Consider the following 19,235-nt stretch of genomic DNA (forward strand, 5'->3'; position numbering starts at 1 on the left):
TTTGCTCTTTCGGCCCGCCTCTCAACTGTCAATCAACTGTTTACTAACTACTTTTTTTTTTTTTTCCACACCACACACACACCCCAGGAAGCAGCCCGTGATAGCTGACTAACTCCCAGGTACCTATTTACTGCTAGGTAACAGGGGCACTTAGGGTGAAAGAAACTTTGCCCATTTGTTTCTGCCTCGTGCGGGAATCGAACCCGCGCCACAGAATTACGAGTCCTGCGCGCTATCCACCAGGCTACGAGGCCCCCTAAGGGTGTGTGTGTGTGTGTGTGTGTGTGTGTGTGTGTGTGTGTATGTGTGAAAAATATATGTAGTAGATAGAATATCGCAAAAATAGATTGGCTAGAAAGGAATCTAAAAGATTCTAAAATACTCATACTCATCTAAAATCTAAAATACTCTAAATACTCTAGAGTAAATATTACTCTAAATCTAAAAGGCGGGGCCCAAGAGCTAATAATGTGTAAAAAATAAACCTAAGAACTAAGGCTTGAAACTAACTGAAGTAGAAACAATTAAAAAGAATGACAATAATTACATGTTGAATGAAGCAGCAGAAATTTCAACACAACAGTAGATAGTAAATTTAAGTAAATAAACAGAAGGAACTTTCTTGAAGTTTATACATGGCAGATATCAGCAGTTTAAAGTATATTCATTAAGGTTTTAATAATAGCAAGACATAAGTTGACACGGAGGAGGAAAGGTAGGTTAGGTTTGGCTAGGCTAGGCTAGGTTAGGTTAGGTTAGGTTAGGCTAGGTTAGGTTAGGTTAGGTTAGGTTAGGTTAGGTTAGGTTAGGTTAGGTTAGGTTAGGCTAGGTTAGGTTAGGTTAGGTTAGGTTAGGTTAGGCTAGGCTAGGTTAGGTTAGGTTAGGTTAGGTTAGGCTAGGTTAGGTTAGGTTAGGCTAGGTTAGGTTAGGTTAGTTTAGGCTAGGTTAGGTTAGGTTAGGTTAGGCTAGGTTATGTTAGGCTAGGTTAGGTTAGGCTAGGTTAGGTTAGGCTAGGTTAGGTTAGGTTAGGTTAGGCTAGGTTAGGTTAGGTTAGGCTAGGTTAGGCTAGGTTAGGTTAGGCTAGGTTAGGTTAAGTTAGGCTAGGTTAGGCTAGGTTAGGCTAGGTTAGGTTAGGTTAGGTTAGTTTAGGCTAGGTTAGGCTAGGTTAGGTTAGGCTAGGTTAGGTTAGGTTAGTTTAGGCTAGGTTAGGTTAGGCTAGGCAAGGTTAGGTTAGGTTAGTTTAGGCTAGGTTAGGTTAGGCTAGGTTAGGTTAGGCTAGGTTAGGCTAGGTTAGGTTAGGTTAGGTTAGGTTAGGCTAGGTTAGGTTAGGTTAGTTTAGGCTAGGTTAGGTTAGGTTAGGTTAGGCTAGGTTATGTTAGGCTAGGTTAGGTTAGGCTAGGTTAGGTTAGGCTAGGTTAGGTTAGGTTAGGTTAGGCTAGGTTAGGTTAGGTTAGGCTAGGTTAGGCTAGGTTAGGTTAGGCTAGGTTAGGTTAGGTTAGGCTAGGTTAGGCTAGGTTAGGTTAGGTTAGGTTAGGCTAGGTTAGGTTAGGTTAGGCTAGGTTAGGCTAGGTTAGGTTAGGCTAGGTTAGGTTAGGTTAGGCTAGGCTAGGTTAGGCTAGGTTAGGCTAGGTTAGGCTAGGTTAGGTTAGGTTAGGTTAGGCTAGGTTAGGTTAGGCTAGGTTAGGTTAGGTTAGTTTAGGCTAGGTTAGGTTAGTTTAGGCTAGGTTAGGTTAGGTTAGGTTAGGCTAGGTTAGGTTAGGCTAGGTTAGGTTAGGTTAGGCTAGGTTAGGTTAGGTTAGGCTAGGTTAGGCTAGGTTAGGTTAGGCTAGGTTAGGTTAGGCTAGGTTAGGTTAGGTTAGGCTAGGTTAGGCTAGGCTAGGTTAGGTTAGGTTAGGCTAGGTTAGGTTAGGCTAGGTTAGGTTAGGCTAGGTTAGGCTAGGTTAGGTTAGGCTAGGTTAGGTTAGGCTAGGTTAGGCTAGGCTAGGCTAGGTTAGGTTAGGCTAGGCTAGGTTAGGCTAGGTTAGGCTAGGCTAGGCTAGGCTAGGTTAGGTTAGGTTTGGCTAGGTTAGGTTAGGTTAGGCTAGGTTAGGTTAGGCTAGGTTAGGTTAGGTTAGGCTAGGTTAGGTTAGGTTAGGCTAGGCTAGGTTAGGTTAGGTTAGCCTAGGTTAGGTTAGGCTAGGTTAGGCTAGGTTAAGTTAGGTTAGGTTAGGCTAGGTTAGGTTAGTCTAGGTTAGGCTAGGTTAGGTTAGGCTAGGTTAGGTTAGGTTAGGCTATGTTAGGCTAGGTTAGGTTAGGCTAGGTTAGGTTAGGTTAGGCTAGGTTAGGCTAGGTTAGGCTAGGCTAGGTTAGGTTAGGTTAGGCTAGGTTAGGCTAGGTTAGGCTAGGCTAGGTTAGGTTAGGTTAGGCTAGGTTAGGCTAGGCTAGGTTAGGTTAGGCTAGGCTAGGTTAGGTTAGGTTAGGTTAGGTTAGGCTAGGTTAGGCTAGGTTAGGTTAGGTTGGGTTAGGTTAGGTTAGGCTAGATTAGGCTTGGCTAGGTTAGGTTAGGCTAGGTTAGGTTAGGCTAGGTTAGGTTAGGTTAGGCTGGGTTAGGTTAGGCTAGGTTAGGCTAGGCTGGGTTAGGTTAGGTTAGGTTAGGCTAGGCTAGGTTAGGTTAGGCTAGGCTAGGTTAGGTTAGGCTAGGTTAGGTTAGGATAGGCTGGGTTAGGTTAGGCTAGGTTAGGCTAGGCTAGGTTAGGTTAGGCTAGGTTAGGTTAGGTTAGGCTAGGCTAGGTTAGGTTAGGCTAGGTTAGGCTAGGTTAGGCTAGGCTAGGCTAGGTTAGGCTAGGTTAGGTTAGATTAGGTTCAATAATTACATTTCTTATTCAATCAAAGGTAATTTAGGGGTCATTCAGTAACACAAAACGTGAAATTCTGAGGCTGCGAACAGTTCATTATTGTACGTATGAAGACAGAGATGGCTATACAATAGTGACCCCTTGAGAGTAGCGGCCCAGCACGACTGGCTAAGCGTTTGCATGTCCGAAACCTGTACATCTTTCCTCAATAATGGCGACCAAGTCTGTAGTTATTAAACGGTTTAGGAACTTGGACAGTTAACAACCCACAAGGTTGTTACTGTTATGAACTACCTGGTAACGCTCTAGGACACATTGACATTAATAAATACAATCTAAGGGGAACGTTCGACAAGCCGCCGGCTTTTCTATGCTCGTCGAAGCCACTGGTATGAGTGCCCCCCTTCAGGTAAATTCAGGCAAAGCTAAGCCGTCATGATTTAGCAAAGATGTACTGGTTTCGTTAGGGAATACTGAAGCCCTTGATGACTTAAGCCAATCTTAGAGGGAGCCGGTCGGCCGAGCGGACAGCACGCTGGACTTGTGATCCTGTGGTCCCGGGTTCGATCCCGGGCGCCGGCGAGAAACAATGGGCAGAGTTTCTTTCACCCTATGCCCCCTGTTACCTAGCAGTAAAATAGGTACCTGGGTGTTAGTCAGCTGTCACGGGCTACTTCCTGGGGGTGGAGGCCTTGTCGAGGACCGGGCCGCGGGGACACTAAAGCCCCGAAATCATCTCAAGATAACCTCTCAAGATAATCATAAGAAACAAGTGTATTACGTGACCCACAAAGGTCAAGTAGAGAGGTCACGGTTATTGACCCCCAAGTGCGTGACCTCGTCGTGTAAGACGGTGACCCAGCAACCTGTCCTCTTAAAAAGAACGTCGCTTTTGGCCGTTTACCCGTATGGCCGAATTTGGACGTAATATGAAAATGAAAAAAAAAATGAAAATAAATTTGCGATATTTTTGTTCAACAACAGTAAGTTAAGGGTCCTCTGATAGGTTAGGTGGGCAGAAAATTCTCATAAAGTTTCAAAACGTTATGAAAAACGTTAATTTAAAGAGTCCTCTTCTAACCTCTGCGCGTACGCCGGACGACTCAAACAGAAAACGGAACAGAACGTCACTTTTGTGAGTCGATTTCATTTCAAATTACGTCCAAATTTGGCCATAGCGCCGCGCATACCAGCCAAAAGTGACGTTATTTTTAAGAGGACGGGTTGTTACACATACTTCTGGTCCCTCAGACGCGGTTCCTGGTGGAGGGGGAGCCGGGGATGGGGAAGACGCTCCTGGCCCTCAAGCTGGCCATTGACTGGGCCAAGAAGATCAGCCTTCAGGAGTTCAAGTTCGTGTTCCTGATCTTCCTGCGGGACTTCAAGGGCAGCTTGGAGCAGTACGTCAAGGAGGAGCTCCTCCCGTCTCACTTTGAGGACAAGTAAGTTCTGCTTCTGGAGGGTTTTTTTGTTATTATTTTTTGCCTCTTTGTGTGTATATATATGTGGCTATCTGTCTGTATTGGTGTGTGTGTGTGTGTGTGTGTGTGTGTGTGTGTGTGTGTGTGTGTGTGTGTGTGTGTGTGTGTGTGTGTGTGTGTGTGAGTGTGTGTGTGTGTGTGTGTGTGTGTGTGTGTGTGTGTGTGTGTGTGGGTGTGTGTGTGTGTGAGTGTGTGTGTGTGTGTGTGTGTGTGTGTGTGTGTGTGTGTGTGTGTGTGTGTGTGTGTGTGTGTGTGTGTGTGTGTGTGTGTGTGTGTGTGTGTGTGAGTGTGTGTGTGTGTGTGTGTGTGTGTGTGTGTGTGTGTGTGTGTGGGTGTGTGTGTGTGTGTGTGTGTGTGTGTGTGTGGGTGTGTGTGTGTGTGTGTGTGTGTGTGTGTGTGTGTGTGTGTGTGTGTGTGTGTGTGTGTGAGTGTGTGTGTGTGTGTGTGTGTGTGTGTGTGTGTGTGTGTGGTGTGTGTGTGTGTGTGTGTGTGTGTGTGTGTGTGTGTGTGTGTGTGTGTGTGTGTGTGTGTGGTGTGTGTGTGTGTGTGTGTGTGTGTGTGTGTGTGTGTGTGGGTGTGTGTGTGTGTGTGTGTGTGTGTGTGTGTGTGTGTGTGTGTGTGTGTGTGTGTGTGTGTGTGTGTGTGTGTGTGTGTGTGTGTGTGTGTGTGTGTGTGGTGTGTGTGTGTGTGTGTGTGTGTGTGTGTGTGTGTGTGTGTGTGTGTGTGTGGTGTGTGTGTGTGTGTGTGTGTGTGTGTGTGTGTGTGTGTGTGGTGTGTGTGTGTGTGTGTGTGTGTGTGTGTGTGTGTGTGTGTGTGTGTGTGTGTGTGTGTGTGTGTGTGTTCACCTAGTTGTGTTCGGCCCGCCTCTCAACTGTCAATCAAGTATTACTAACTAATTTTTTGTTTCCACGCCCACACACACACCCCAGGAAGCAGCCCGTGGCAGCTGTCTAATTCCCAGATACTTATTTATTACTAGGTAACAGGGGCATCAGGGTGAAAGAAACTCTGCTCATTTGTCTCTGCCGGCGCCGGAAATCGAACCCGGGCCACAGGATTACGAGTCCCGCACGCTTTCCTCTCAGCTACGAGACCCCTGTGTGTGTGTGTGAAATCCACAGGATTTCAGGGGACCGGTGGCTGAGCGGACAGCACGCTGGACACGTGATCCCGTGGTCCCGGGTTCGATTCCGGGCGCCGGCGAGAAACAATGGGCAGAGTTTCTATCACCCTGATGCCCCAGTTACCTAGCAGTAAAATAGGTACCTGGGAGTTAGTCGGCTGTCACGGGCTGCTTCCTGGGGGGTGGGGGGGGTGGAGAGTGGGGGGGAAAAATATATAGTAGTAGTAAAAACAATTGATTGACAGTTGAGAGGCGGGACCAAAGAGCCAGAGCTAAACCCCCGCAAGCACAATTAGGTGAGTACACACACTGAACTCCTCCACACATCATTTTCACACTGATGATGTGTGCACACATCACCGCTTGCACACACTGAACGCACACGAACTAAGTTCTTACACACTTTGTTCTTGCATAGTGAACGCCCACACACTGAACGCCCACACACTGAACGCCCACACACTGAACGCCCACACATTTAACGCCCACACATTGAACGCCCACACATTGAACGCCCACACACTGAACGCCCACACATTGAACGCCCACACACTGAACGCCCACACATTGAACGCCCACACACTGAACGCCCACACATTGAACGCCCACACACTGAACGCCCACACATTGAACGCCCACACACTGAACGCCCACACACTGAACGCCCACAGTGTGCACATGTTCGTGTGCACATTGAACGCCCACACACTGAACGCCCACACACTGAACGCCCACACATTGAACGCCCACACATTGAACGCCCACACATTGAACGCCCACACACTGAACACCCACACATTGAACGCCCACACACTGAACGCCCACACATTGAACGCCCACACATTGAACGCCCACACATTGAACGCCCACACACTGAACGCCCACACACTGAACGCCCACACATTGAACGCCCACACATTGAACGCCCACACATTGAACGCCCGCACATTGAACGCCCACACATTGAACGCCCACACATTGAACGCCCACACATTGAACGCCCACACATTGAACGCCCACACATTGAACGCCCACACATTGAACGCCCACACATTGAACGCCCACACATTGAACGCCCACACACACTGAACGCCCACACATTGAACGCCCACACATTGAACGCCCACACATTGAACGCCCACACACTGAACGCCCACACATTGAACGCCCACACATTGAACGCCCACACATTGAACGCCCACACATTGAACGCCCACACATTGAACGCCCACACATTGAACGCCCACACATTGAACGCCCACACACTGAACGCCCACACATTGAACGCCCACACATTGAACGCCCACACATTGAACGCCCACACATTGAACGCCCACACATTGAACGCCCACACATTGAACGCCCACACATTGAACGCCCACACATTGAACGCCCACACATTGAACGCCCACACATTGAACGCCCACACATTGAACGCCCACACACTGAACGCCCACACATTGAACGCCCACACACTGAACGCCCACACATTGAACGCCCACACATTCAATACCAATAGTTGTTCCTTCTTCTAACTATCTTTGTCTTACAATATGAACCAAAATAAAAGTTGAACACTGAGTAGCTTCAATACTTCGCGGTGCCTGCATGCTACAGTAATGACCAAAGTGTATGACAATATATCTTAGTTTATCTTAAAGTATCTTAAACTATCGCCTAATGTTCATATATGAAATTTTTAGGACCATTAATGACTGTGCAAATGGAAATTTGAGTGTGGGTGTTCAATGTTACTTTATGTAAATTACTGTATGATTTACCTGAGGCCCTGACTTTCAGCGAATGTAAATAGGAGCTGTCTCACATGGGGCTATAGGACCTGCCTCACATGGGGCTATAGGACCTGTCTCACATGGGGCTATAGGACCTGTCTCACATGGGGCTATAGGACCTGCCTCACATGGGGCTATAGGACCTGCCTCACATGGGGCTATAGGACCTGCCTCACATGGGGCTATAGGACCTGCCTCACATGGGGCTATAGGACCTGTCTCACATGGGGCTATAGGACCTGTCTCACATGGGGCTATAGGACCTGCCTCACATGGGGCTATAGGACCTGCCTCACATGGGGCTATAGGACCTGCCTCACATGGGGCTATAGGACCTGCCTCACATGGGGCTATAGGACCTGCCTCACATGGGGCTATAGGATCTGCCTCACATGGGGCTATAGGACCTGCCTCACATGGGGCTATAGGACCTGCCTCACATGGGGCTATAGGACCTGCTTTATATGGGGCTATAGGACCTGCCTCACATGGGGCTATAGGACCTGCCCCACATGGGGCTATAGGACCTGTCTCACATGGGGCTATAGGACCTGTCTCACATGGGGCTATAGGACCTGCCTCACATGGGGCTATAGGACCTGCCTCACATGGGGCTATAGGACCTGCCTCACATGGGGCTATAGGACCTGCCTCACATGGGGCTATAGGACCTGCCTCACATTGGGCTATAGGACCTGCCTCACATGGGGCTATAGGACCTGCCTCACATGGGGCTATAGGACCTGCCTCACATGGGGCTATAGGACCTGCCTCACATGGGGCTATAGGACCTGCCTCACATGGGGCTATAGGACCTGCCTCACATGGGGCTATAGGACCTGCCTCACATGGGGCTATAGGACCTGCCTCACATGGGGCTATAGGACCTGCCTCACATGGGGCTATAGGTCTTCTGCTGTGTCCTTAATTCTCAAGCTGTTGACGTTACAGGCTGAAGCAGGTGTGGGAGTACTGCAAGAAGCACGAGGAGCAGGTCCTCTTCATCCTCGACGGCTACGACGAGCTGGAGAGAGCGGACGCCGGAGAGGTCCAGAAGCTGTTGAGTAACCGCGACTTCCAGAACAGCAAGGTGGTGGTGACGGCGCGTCCAGACGTCCTGAAGACCATTGCCCAGAGGACCATCGTTAAGGGCTTCAGCGAGGCGCAGATGTTTGAGTTCGTGACTAAGTACTTCAAGCTGGTGAACGAGGAGGAGTGTGGCCGGAACCTCAAGAGGATTATAGAGAAGGATTATAAGTACAGGAAGCTGGCGAAGCGTCCGCTGTTTTGCGTGCTGTTGTGTATGTTGTATGGCTCAGACGGGGTGGCCAAGCTCCCGGAGAAGCTCACGGATATGATGTTCAAAATTATGTTGTGTCTCATCAAGTGGAATAAGAAAGGTGGAAATGTGGATGAGAACACTGAAGACTTCCCCGCCGAGTATGAGGAACTGTTTCTCAGCTTCGGGAAGCTGTGTTTGCAAGCGTTAAAGACGGAAAAGACGCGCTTTAGCGAGAAAGAGATTAAGGGCATTGAGAACTACTCAAAATTATTACATTTAGGATTCTTGTCTAACGATAGTGAAAATGACGTTCTCGGTTACAAAAAGTTCTACAAACCGGTTCACAAGATCTTCCTGGAGTACCTGGCGGGTCTGTACATGGCCAGCCACATAGAGAGGGACAGGAGTGACTGTCGCGAGTGTCGAGAGTTCTCCAAGGTGTACCGCCACGAGCACGTCCTCAAGTTCGTGGTGGGCATCCTGGGCAAGAAGGCCCACCTGGCCCTTGACGGCAGGAAGCACCAGGTGTTCCTGCAGATGAAGGACCAGGAGCTACTGATGCTACTGCGGGAGACGGAACCCACCAGAGAAAACTGTCGCGCCGTGGCCAAGCTTCTGGACCGCCGCAATGCCATCGTCTACACCAGCGAAGTCGACTTCGAGGGCTGGAGCTCCATCCTCGCTCAAAATTTCAAGAAACTCAATTCGTTGGAGATTGTGTGGCGGATTAAGAGCACGAACCCAGACCAGGAGAGCTCCTTCAACGAGGCGACGCCCCAGCTCTACGCCGCCTTCTTCAGCGCCCTCAGGTCCAACACAAGCATCACTAAAATCAGCATAAGAGCCACGCAAGATGGAGAGCCGTTCTCCGACGAGAAGATCGAACTCTTTTTCTCCCACCTGCAAGGTATACTGGTTAAGGAGAACCTCCGCGAGCTCGAGATCAAGGAACTCAAGATGAAGGTTTCCACCCACCTTAGGAAGGCCATTGAAGGTGCGACATGCCACATGGAGAAGGTAAGAGGAACGTGTGTTTGTGTATGACCGAGTCCTGGAGGTCACGCCGCCTCCCCCGCCATTGTGTGTAGGTGGAAGACCTGTGTCCATAACCGCCAAGGTCACTGGGGGGATACATAAGGTCACTGGGGGGGACATAAGGTCACTGGGGGGATACATAAGGTCACTGGGGGGACATAAGGTCACTGGGGATACATAAGGTCACTGGGGGATACATAAGGTCACTGGGGGGATACATAAGGTCACTGGGGATACATAAGGTCACTGGGGGGATACATAAGGTCACTGGGGGGATACATAAGGTCACTGGGGGGATACATAAGGTCACTGGGGGATACATAAGGTCACTGGGGGATGCATAAGGTCACTGGGGGGATACATAAGGTCACTGGGGGGATACATAAGGTCACTGGGGGATACATAAGGTCACTGGGGGGACATAAGGTCACTGGGGGGATACATAAGGTCACTGGGGGGATACATAAGGTCACTGGGGGGATACATAAGGTCACTGGGGGATACATAAGGTCACTGGGGGGATACATAAGGTCACTGGGGGGATACATAAGGTCACTGCGGGGATACATAAGGTCACTGGGGGATACATAAGGTCACTGGGGGGATACATAAGGTCACTGGGGGATACATAAGGTCACTGGGGGGACATAAGGTCACTGGGGGATACATAAGGTCACTGGGGGGATACATAAGGTCACTGGGGGGATACATAAGGTCACTGGGGGATACATAAGGTCACTGGGGGGATACATAAGGTCACTGGGGGGATACATAAGGTCACTGCGGGGATACATAAGGTCACTGGGGGGATACATAAGGTCACTGGGGGGATACATAAGGTCACTGGGGGATACATAAGGTCACTGCGGGGATACATAAGGTCACTGCGGGGATACATAAGGTCACTGGGGGGATACATAAGGTCACTGCGGGGATACATAAGGTCACTGGGGGGATACATAAGGTCACTGGGGGATACATAAGGTCACTGCGGGGATACATAAGGTCACTGCGGGGATACATAAGGTCACTGGGGGATACATAAGGTCACTGCGGGGATACATAAGGTCACTGGGGGGATACATAAGGTCACTGGGGGGATACATAAGGTCACTGGGGGATACATAAGGTCACTGCGGGGATACATAAGGTCACTGGGGGGATACATAAGGTCACTGGGGGGATACATAAGGTCACTGCGGGGATACATAATAACTACACAAAGTATTTCATATATATCTTTACACAAAAGGAACACACACATTCACAGACGATGTCGCAACAACATGGCTGAAGTAATGACCAACATCACACAGTAGAGGATGAACAGACGACGACGTTTCGGTCCGTTTTGGACCATTATCAAGTCGACTGCGGTCCAGGACGGACCGAAACAACGTCGTTTCGCCATTCTCTGGTGTGTAGTTTGGTCATCAACACACACACACACACACAAGCATCTAGCAGTCATCATCCACCCAAACTAGCATAACAGAGCCCACGTGACTGTCCACACACACACAGTGGCAGCAGGTCTAGATGAGAGAGTCTCCCATTGCTTAACCATTTTCTTTGGTGTCTCCCAGAGCGCTTGTGTCCGTCAAGATGACCCTGCAAGTCTCGCAAAACCTGTTTCCTCAGACTATTTGCATTGACATTCTCGATCCAAGACTATATTGCATATCTGTTGAGTGTGTGTTGCTATCTTTATTAAGCTGGTCTGGTGTAGTGTGTAGGACATGGATATCCTTGGACACGGATATCCTTGGACACGGATTTCTTTGCTTGGCCTTACGAATAATTTGTAAATATTCCAGAGTGGTTTGTACGAGTCTCGGGTTTAATGGATATTTGGTATCCTTGACCACCTTGGGTCTGTACGATAGGGTCATCACCCTCTGGGCCAGCGTTCATCAACCATTTACGAAACCTGTACATCATAACGGCTTTGTTTACATTTAATAAACAGTTGATGAGCGTGGAACTTCACAACCCAAAGTTATAATGTTATAAACAACCTCGTATAGTGTTTTGCAGTTCATAACTTGTGAAACAAATGTAAACAAAGCCGCCATGATTGAGGAAAGATGTACAGGTTTCGTTAGTGGTTGCGTAAGTGCTTCTTATCTTGAGGTTTTCTTAAGATGATTTCTTGGCTTAGCGTCCCCGCGGCCCGGTCCTCGACCAGGCCTCCTTACATATCCCCGGGAAGTAGCCTGTAGCTTCTGTTTAACTCCCCGGTACCTATTTACTGCTAGGTAAAAGGGGCATCAGGGTGAAAGAGACTACCCATTTGTTTCCGCCTCCACCGGGAATCGAACCCGGTACCTCAGGACTACGAATCCTGAGCGCTGTCCACTCAGCTGTCAAGCCCCTTGAGGAATCTTACTGTTAATTACAGCATTAGCCTTAACTGTAGACCTGCTCAAGGACTACAGGCTGGGCTACGTTAGGTTAGGTTAGGTTAGACAAGGCTACATTAGATTAGATTAGGATAGGTTGCGTTAGATTAGATGACGCTACGATAGGTTTAAAGTTAAAATTTAGTCGAGTTTGATTAACTTTATCGATGCGCCACTTTTCTCTTCTTTGCAAAGGGAATCGAAGTTTTGTGTTGGTAAATGTAGCGGTGAGCGAAGGCTCTGGCGCCGAGGATCTCGGTAACAATGAAATCCACCTTTAACTATGTCTACCTTGACTCTTGTGTTCTCTCAGATAACTTGATGATATATAAACACTGTGCTGCCAGATGTACCAATCTAGGACGGTGTAAGCACTTGCTATAAAATCACTCATCTCAGCCTTTGAATCACCTTCTTTTCCCTAGTCTCAAGAACCCCCGAGGCCCACTCCCTCACACTCATTCTCCCTCTCTAACTTGCTGTCATTCCCTGCCTCTCAAACACCCCCCTCGAGCGCTTGAGCAGCACCTCCCTCACCCTCCTGTCTCCTGCAGAAGGCCATGGAGGGGCTGGAGATCCTGCGGCTGGACATGGAGATGCTGGACGACGACCTGTCGGTCCTGTGCAAGAGACTGAGCCGCTGTGCGCCCAACCTGTCGGAGCTGCAGCTGACGGGACTGGTCCACGGCGCCGCGGGGTTCGACAGCCTGGTGGACCTGCTCAAGCATAATAAGAATCTCCATAAGCTGTGTAGTAAGTCGGTCGTGGAGACGTGGTTTGTGTTAATATATCAGTCCACCCTCCGATGTGGACGGTGCTCACACGAACACAAATGGACTGGTAAACCCTGAAATGTTCAAGTTTTCTATTATTTAGTATACCCAAATGGCAAACATAGAAAATGGAAAATTAGCTAAAGAAGGAAGCCTAACTTGTCCAAGTTGAGCTAGGACTAATATGGTGTTCTAGGGGGGAGGGAAGGGGTGTTACCCGGTGGTGCCCGGGGTAGTCTCTCTACTCCCAGCCCTTATTCCACCCTTATTTGTTTACCTTGACCCCTCTTCGTCCCTCCTTTCCTTCCTTCCTTCCCTTTCCTCCAACTTCATCACCTCTCCTTCATCCCCTTAGTTCTTCTCTCACTTCTCCTCTCAGAAAATGTATTATGAAGAATTTACGCGAATAAGCGGAGGATTTTTATTTTATTTTTTATTTTTTTATTAACACATTTAGGTATATATATGCATTTGTGCAGCTGCCCTAGACTATATGAAGGGGAGTACTGTGTGTGTCAAGAACTAGCTGCCCTAGACTATATGAAGGGGAGTACTGTGTGTGTCAAGAACTAGCTGCCCTAGACTATATGAAGGGGGAGTACAGTGTGTGTCAAGAACTAGCTGCCCTAGACTATATGAAGGGGAGTACTGTGTGTGTCAAGAACTAGCTGCCCTAGACTATATGAAGGGGGAGTACTGTGTGTGTCAAGAACTAGCTGCCCTAGACTATATGAAGGGGAGTACAGTGTGTGTCAAGAACTAGCTGCCCTAGACTATATGAAGGGGAGTACAGTGTGTGTCAAGAACTAGCTGCCCTAGACTATATGAAGGGGAGTACAGTGTGTGTCAAGAACTAGCTGCCCTAGACTATATGAAGGGGAGTACTGTGTGTGTCAAGAACTAGCTGCCCTAGACTATATGAAGGGGAGTACAGTGTGTGTCAAGAACTAGCTGCCCTAGACTATATGAAGGGGAGTACAGTGTGTGTCAAGAACTAGCTGCCCTAGACTATATGAAGGGGAGTACAGTGTGTGTCAAGAACTAGCTGCCCTAGACTATATGAAGGGGAGTACAGTGTGTGTCAAGAACTAGCTGCCCTAGACTATATGAAGGGGAGTACAGTGTGTGTCAAGAACTAGCTGCCCTAGACTATATGAAGGGGAGTACAGTGTGTGTCAAGAACTAGCTGCCCTAGACTATATGAAGGGGAGTACAGTGTGTGTCAAGAACTAGCTGCCCTAGACTATATGAAGGGGAGTACAGTGTGTGTCAAGAACTAGCTACGTGATGCTAAAGTATCCATCTCGCAGGATGGTTGGTCGTTCAGCGCCATATGTTCAGCAGTCTGCACTGGCAAATTTTGGGTACACTATGAGGATATATTCAAGAACACGAGAGTGAATAAAGTAATTGCAAAGCTCCAGGTACCTCATACCAACGGGTCTGAATGGTCTAATACCTGGGCATTCGGTGATGTAGTGTGGGAGATCATGCCGCAGTTCCTGCTCACAGAGTTTGCACCTGGAGTGTTCAGGATTGGGAGATCCGCCACCTGTAGCCACCTGCCACAGGTAACGGTATAGCCATCTGCCACAGGTAACGGTAGCCACCTGCCACAGGTAACGGTAGCCACCTGCCACAGGTAACGGTAGCCACCTGCCACAGGTAACGGAAGCCACCTGCCACGGGTAACGGTAGCCACCTGCCACAGGTAACGGAAGCCACCTGCCACAGATAACGGAAGCCACCTGCCACAGGTAACGGTAACCCAACCTGATCCTGGCAACCACTGTGTCGCACAGTCTGGTGGACGTTTTGTGCTGCCCATAAACCTAGGTTTCAGATCTGAACAAATCACAGCTTTTGTACTGGTGCTTTCAGGTCGTTGGGAGTCAGTAACTTCTCTCCTATCAGACCTGAGTGTTTGGACCAATACAGTTTTGACAGCAGAGATAGGGATACCTAGATCTAATTCAACTTCATCTATGTTACACGCTAATTTGGCTGCAATGTCTGTCTCATTATGATGGGTTATATTTGTGTGTGAAGGTATCCATAGAAAGAAGATTCGAGACCCTTTACTCTGTGCAGCAATTAGGTCATTTATAATTTGGAAGTATGAGGTTCTTGCTGTCGATCTTCCAGGAGAAGTTTTCGATTGCTTGAAGAGCAGACTTTTTGAGGTGTAAGTTGACAGTGACCTCAAACTCTGTGGACTTATTCCTCATGTCATCCCGGATTCATTTTAGACTTCATGAAAATATATAAATAAATAAATACATTTTTATTCAGGAAAAATACATACATAGTTAATTTACGAACATAATGTTGGATTTATAGATAGAGCTCTTGTACATACAATACCTGAAGCCACTAGTACGCACAGCGTTTCGGGCACATCACTCACTCAGGGTGTTGGATTACACGCTGTGTTTCATACAGCATTTAATTTGAGCTAACAGGAACCAGCCTATGTCCGTCCCACACCCCACACCGCTCCCAACAAATTTGGGTGAGGCTATCCCGTAGCGTCTGGCCTCCATCCTTGGACAGACAGACATTTGTTCTTATAGTATAGATATATGTACTGCACCAGGCCTAGAACGTTATTCCCTCTGGTTTGCTGCCCTTGACAAACTGAATAGTACAAAACGTTAACTTTGTCGCCGTAAACAGTCCATTTTTTGTACGTTCGAGCCAATAGTTGCTCTAGATACTATCTTAAGGAGGATGGGCTCGATTGATTCTGTTCAGCTAGCCCAATCACTTGAGCTCGACGGAAGAGCGACGGTCTCGCTTCATGCAGGTCGGTGTTCAATCCCCAACCGTCCAAGTGGTTGGGCACCATTCCTTTCCCTCCGTCCCATCCCAAATCCTTATCTTGACCCCTTCCCAGTGCCATATAGACGTCATGGCTTGGCGCTTTCCCCTTGATAGTTGCCTTGTGTCTGCTAACGGTCGTGAAGTGGCGCGTGTTATGTAGAACCTGTATGACTTGTCTTACTGCGCATGCTCTCGTAATGTCTCACTACGCATGCTCTCGTAATGTCTCACTACGCATGCTCTCGTAATGTCTCACTACGCATGCTCACGTAATGTCTTAGTACGTATGCTCACGTAATGTCTCACTACGCATGCTCTCGTAATGTCTCACTACGCATGCTCTCGTAATGTCTCACTATGCATGCTCTCGTAATGTCTCACTACGCATGCTCTCGTAATGTCTCACTACGCATGCTCTCGTAATGTCTCACTACGCATGCTCTCGTAATGTCTCACTACGCATGCTCTCGTAATGTCTCACTACGCATGCTCTCGTAATGTCTCACTACGCATGCTCACGTAATGTCTTAGTACGTATGCTCACGTAATGTCTTAGTACGTATGCTCACGTAATGTCTTACTACGCATGCTCACGTAATGTCTTAGTACGTATGCTCACGTAATGTCTCACTACGCATGCTCTCGTAATGTCTCACTACGCATGCTCACGTAATGTCTCACTACGCATGCTCACGTAATGTCTCACTACGCATGCTCACGTAATGTCTCACTACGCATGCTCACGTAATGTCTCACTACGCATGCTCACATAATGTCTCACTACGCATGCTCTCGTAATGTCTCACTACGCATGCTCACGTAATGTCTCACTACGCATGCTCACGTAATGTCTCACTACACATGCTCACGTAATGTCTCACTACGCATGCTCTCGTAATGTCTCACTACGCATGCTCTCGTAATGTCTCACTACGCATGCTCACGTAATGTCTCACTACGCATGCTCACGTAATGTCTCACTACGCATGCTCACGTAATGTCTCACTATGCATGCTCACATAATGTCTCACTACGCATGCTCTCGTAATGTCTCACTACGCATGCTCACATAATGTCTCACTACGCATGCTCTCGTAATGTCTCACTACGCATGCTCACGTAATGTCTCACTACGCATGCTCACGTAATGTCTCACTACACATGCTCACGTAATGTCTCACTACGCATGCTCTCGTAATGTCTCACTACGCATGCTCTCGTAATGTCTCACTACGCATGCTCACGTAATGTCTCACTACGCATGCTCACGTAATGTCTCACTACGCATGCTCACGTAATGTCTCACTACGCATGCTCACATAATGTCTCACTACGCATGCTCACATAATGTCTCACTACGCATGCTCACGTAATGTCTTAGTACGTATGCTCACGTAATGTCTCACTACGCATGCTCACGTAATGTCTCACTACGCATGCTCTCGTAATGTCTCACTACGCATGCTCTCATAATGTCTCACTACGCATGCTCTCATAATGTCTCACTACGCATGCTCTCGTAATGTCTCACTATGCATGCTCTCGTAATGTCTCACTATGCATGCTCTCGTAATGTCTCACTACGCATGCTCTCGTAATGTCTCACTACGCATGCTCTCGTAATGTCTCACTACGTATGCTCACGTAATGTCTTAGTACGCATGCTCACGTAATGTCTCACTACGTATGCTCACGTAATGTCTTAGTACGTATGCTCACGTAATGTCTTAGTACGCATGCTCACGTAATGTCTTAGTACGCATGCTTACGTAATGTCTTAGTACGCATGCTCACGTAATGTCTTAGTACGTATGCTCACGTAATGTCTTAGTACGCATGCTCACGTAATGTCTTAGTACGCATGCTCACGTAATGTCTTAGTACGTATGCTCACGTAATGTCTTAGTACGTATGCTTACGTAATGTCTTAGTACGCATGCTCACGTAATGTCTTAGTACGTATGCTCACGTAATGTCTCACTACGCATGCTCACGTAATGTCTTAGTATGTATGCTCACGTAATGTCTTAGTACGTATGCTCACGTAATGTCTCACTACGCATGCTCACGTAATGTCTTAGTACGCATGCTCACGTAATGTCTTAGTACGTATGCTCACGTAATGTCTCACTACGCATGCTCACGTAATGTCTCACTACGCATGCTCACGTAATGTCTTAGTACGTATGCTTACATAATGTCTCACTACGCCTGACGCTGTTCACTCTTGCAGTCTCCATGAACAAGGCCAAGCTGATGGACCAGAGTCGACTGTTCATGACCAAACTGGCTCTGACACCCTCCGACATGCACACCGGCCAGGTCCAGATGAAGAGCAACGCCTCTAAGAACAGCCGGGACGCCTACATTGGACAGGTAGGAGGTCACTGACAGGTAGAAGGTCACTGACAGGTAGGAGGTCACTGACAGGTAGGAGGTCACTGACAGGTAGAAGGTCACTGACAGGTAGGAGGTCACTGACAGGTAGGAGGTCACTGACAGGTAGGAGGTCACTGACAGGTAGAAGGTCACTGACAGGTAGAAGGTCACTGACAGGTAGAAGGTCACTGACAGGTAGGAGGTCACTGACAGGTAGGAGGTCACTAACAGGTAGGTCACTGACAGGTAGGAGGTCACTGACAGGTAGGAGGTCACTGACAGGTAGAAGGTCACTGACAGGGAACGTGAAAAGGGAGAGATATAAGGAAGTTAACAGATAGGCTATAGAGCAGATAGAGTGAAAAACAGAAGGTGGAAGAGTGAAGAGTTAGGTGGATGAGTGAGTCACTCAACACTGGGATTTGTCCTCAACACACACACAAGTAAATGAACTCAGAGTGAATGAAACACGAGTGAAAACGATGAAGCTAGAGTGATAGTCGTGACCAGCCCCACAGTAACGTAAATTAATATGTTTAGAGGCAGAAATCAGTATTCCTGGATGATACAGGTTCGTATCTCTACACACGCAAGGAGTTTCCAGAGACAACTAAAATGTCAGAAATATAGACAGAAAGTTATGGTGGCATTATGAGTCCAGGACTTACACTGAGAGGTCCAGAAGACCAGACTCATACACAACACATTCCCTGACTTGCTACACATTCTCAAAGTGTTCCTGTCTTGCTGTCCCAGAACCTGATACACTCTTCAAGACAGGCACTAAAGTCCATCTTGCTGTTCCAGAACCTGATACACTCTTCAAGACAGGCACTAAAGTCCATTTTGCTGTTCCAGAACCTGATACACTCTTCAAGACAGGCACTAGAGTCCATCTTGCTGTTCCAGAACCTGATACACTCTTCAAGACAGGCACTAAAGTCCATCTTGCTGTTCCAGAGCCTGATACACTCTTCAAGACAGGCACTAAAGTCCATCTTGCTGTCCCAGAACCTGATGCACTCTTCAAGACAGGCACTAAAGTCCATCTTGCTGTCCCAGAACCTGATACACTCTTCAAGACAGGCACTAAAGTCCATCTTGCTGTTCCAGAACCTGATACACTCTTCAAGACAGGCACTAAAGTCCATCTTGCTGTCCCAGAACCTGATGCACTCTTCAAGACAGGCACTAAAGTCCATCTTGCTGTTCCAGAACCTGATACACTCTTCAAGACAGGCACTAAAGTCCATCTTGCTGTCCCAGAACCTGATACACTCTTCAAGACAGGCACTAAAGTCCATCCTGCT

General features: G+C 48.0%; 1 protein-coding gene across 3 annotated transcripts in view; it reads left to right on the forward strand.

Annotated features, from left to right (window-relative positions):
* LOC123754522 (uncharacterized) overlaps positions 1–19,235 on the forward strand; it is a 188,604-nt gene that overhangs the window by 163,108 nt on the left and 6,261 nt on the right. For all 3 annotated transcript variants that reach the window (XM_045736997.2, XM_069326310.1, XM_069326311.1), the window contains exons 4-7: positions 4,086–4,276; positions 8,183–9,530; positions 12,505–12,703; positions 17,780–17,922. In XM_045736997.2, coding sequence (XP_045592953.2) covers positions 4,086–4,276; positions 8,183–9,530; positions 12,505–12,703; positions 17,780–17,922 — 1,881 coding nt within the window. The remainder of the gene's footprint in view (positions 1–4,085; positions 4,277–8,182; positions 9,531–12,504; positions 12,704–17,779; positions 17,923–19,235) is intronic.

Source organism: Procambarus clarkii, chromosome 18 (genome assembly GCF_040958095.1).
Source record: "Procambarus clarkii isolate CNS0578487 chromosome 18, FALCON_Pclarkii_2.0, whole genome shotgun sequence".
Lineage (NCBI taxonomy): Eukaryota > Metazoa > Arthropoda > Malacostraca > Decapoda > Cambaridae > Procambarus > Procambarus clarkii.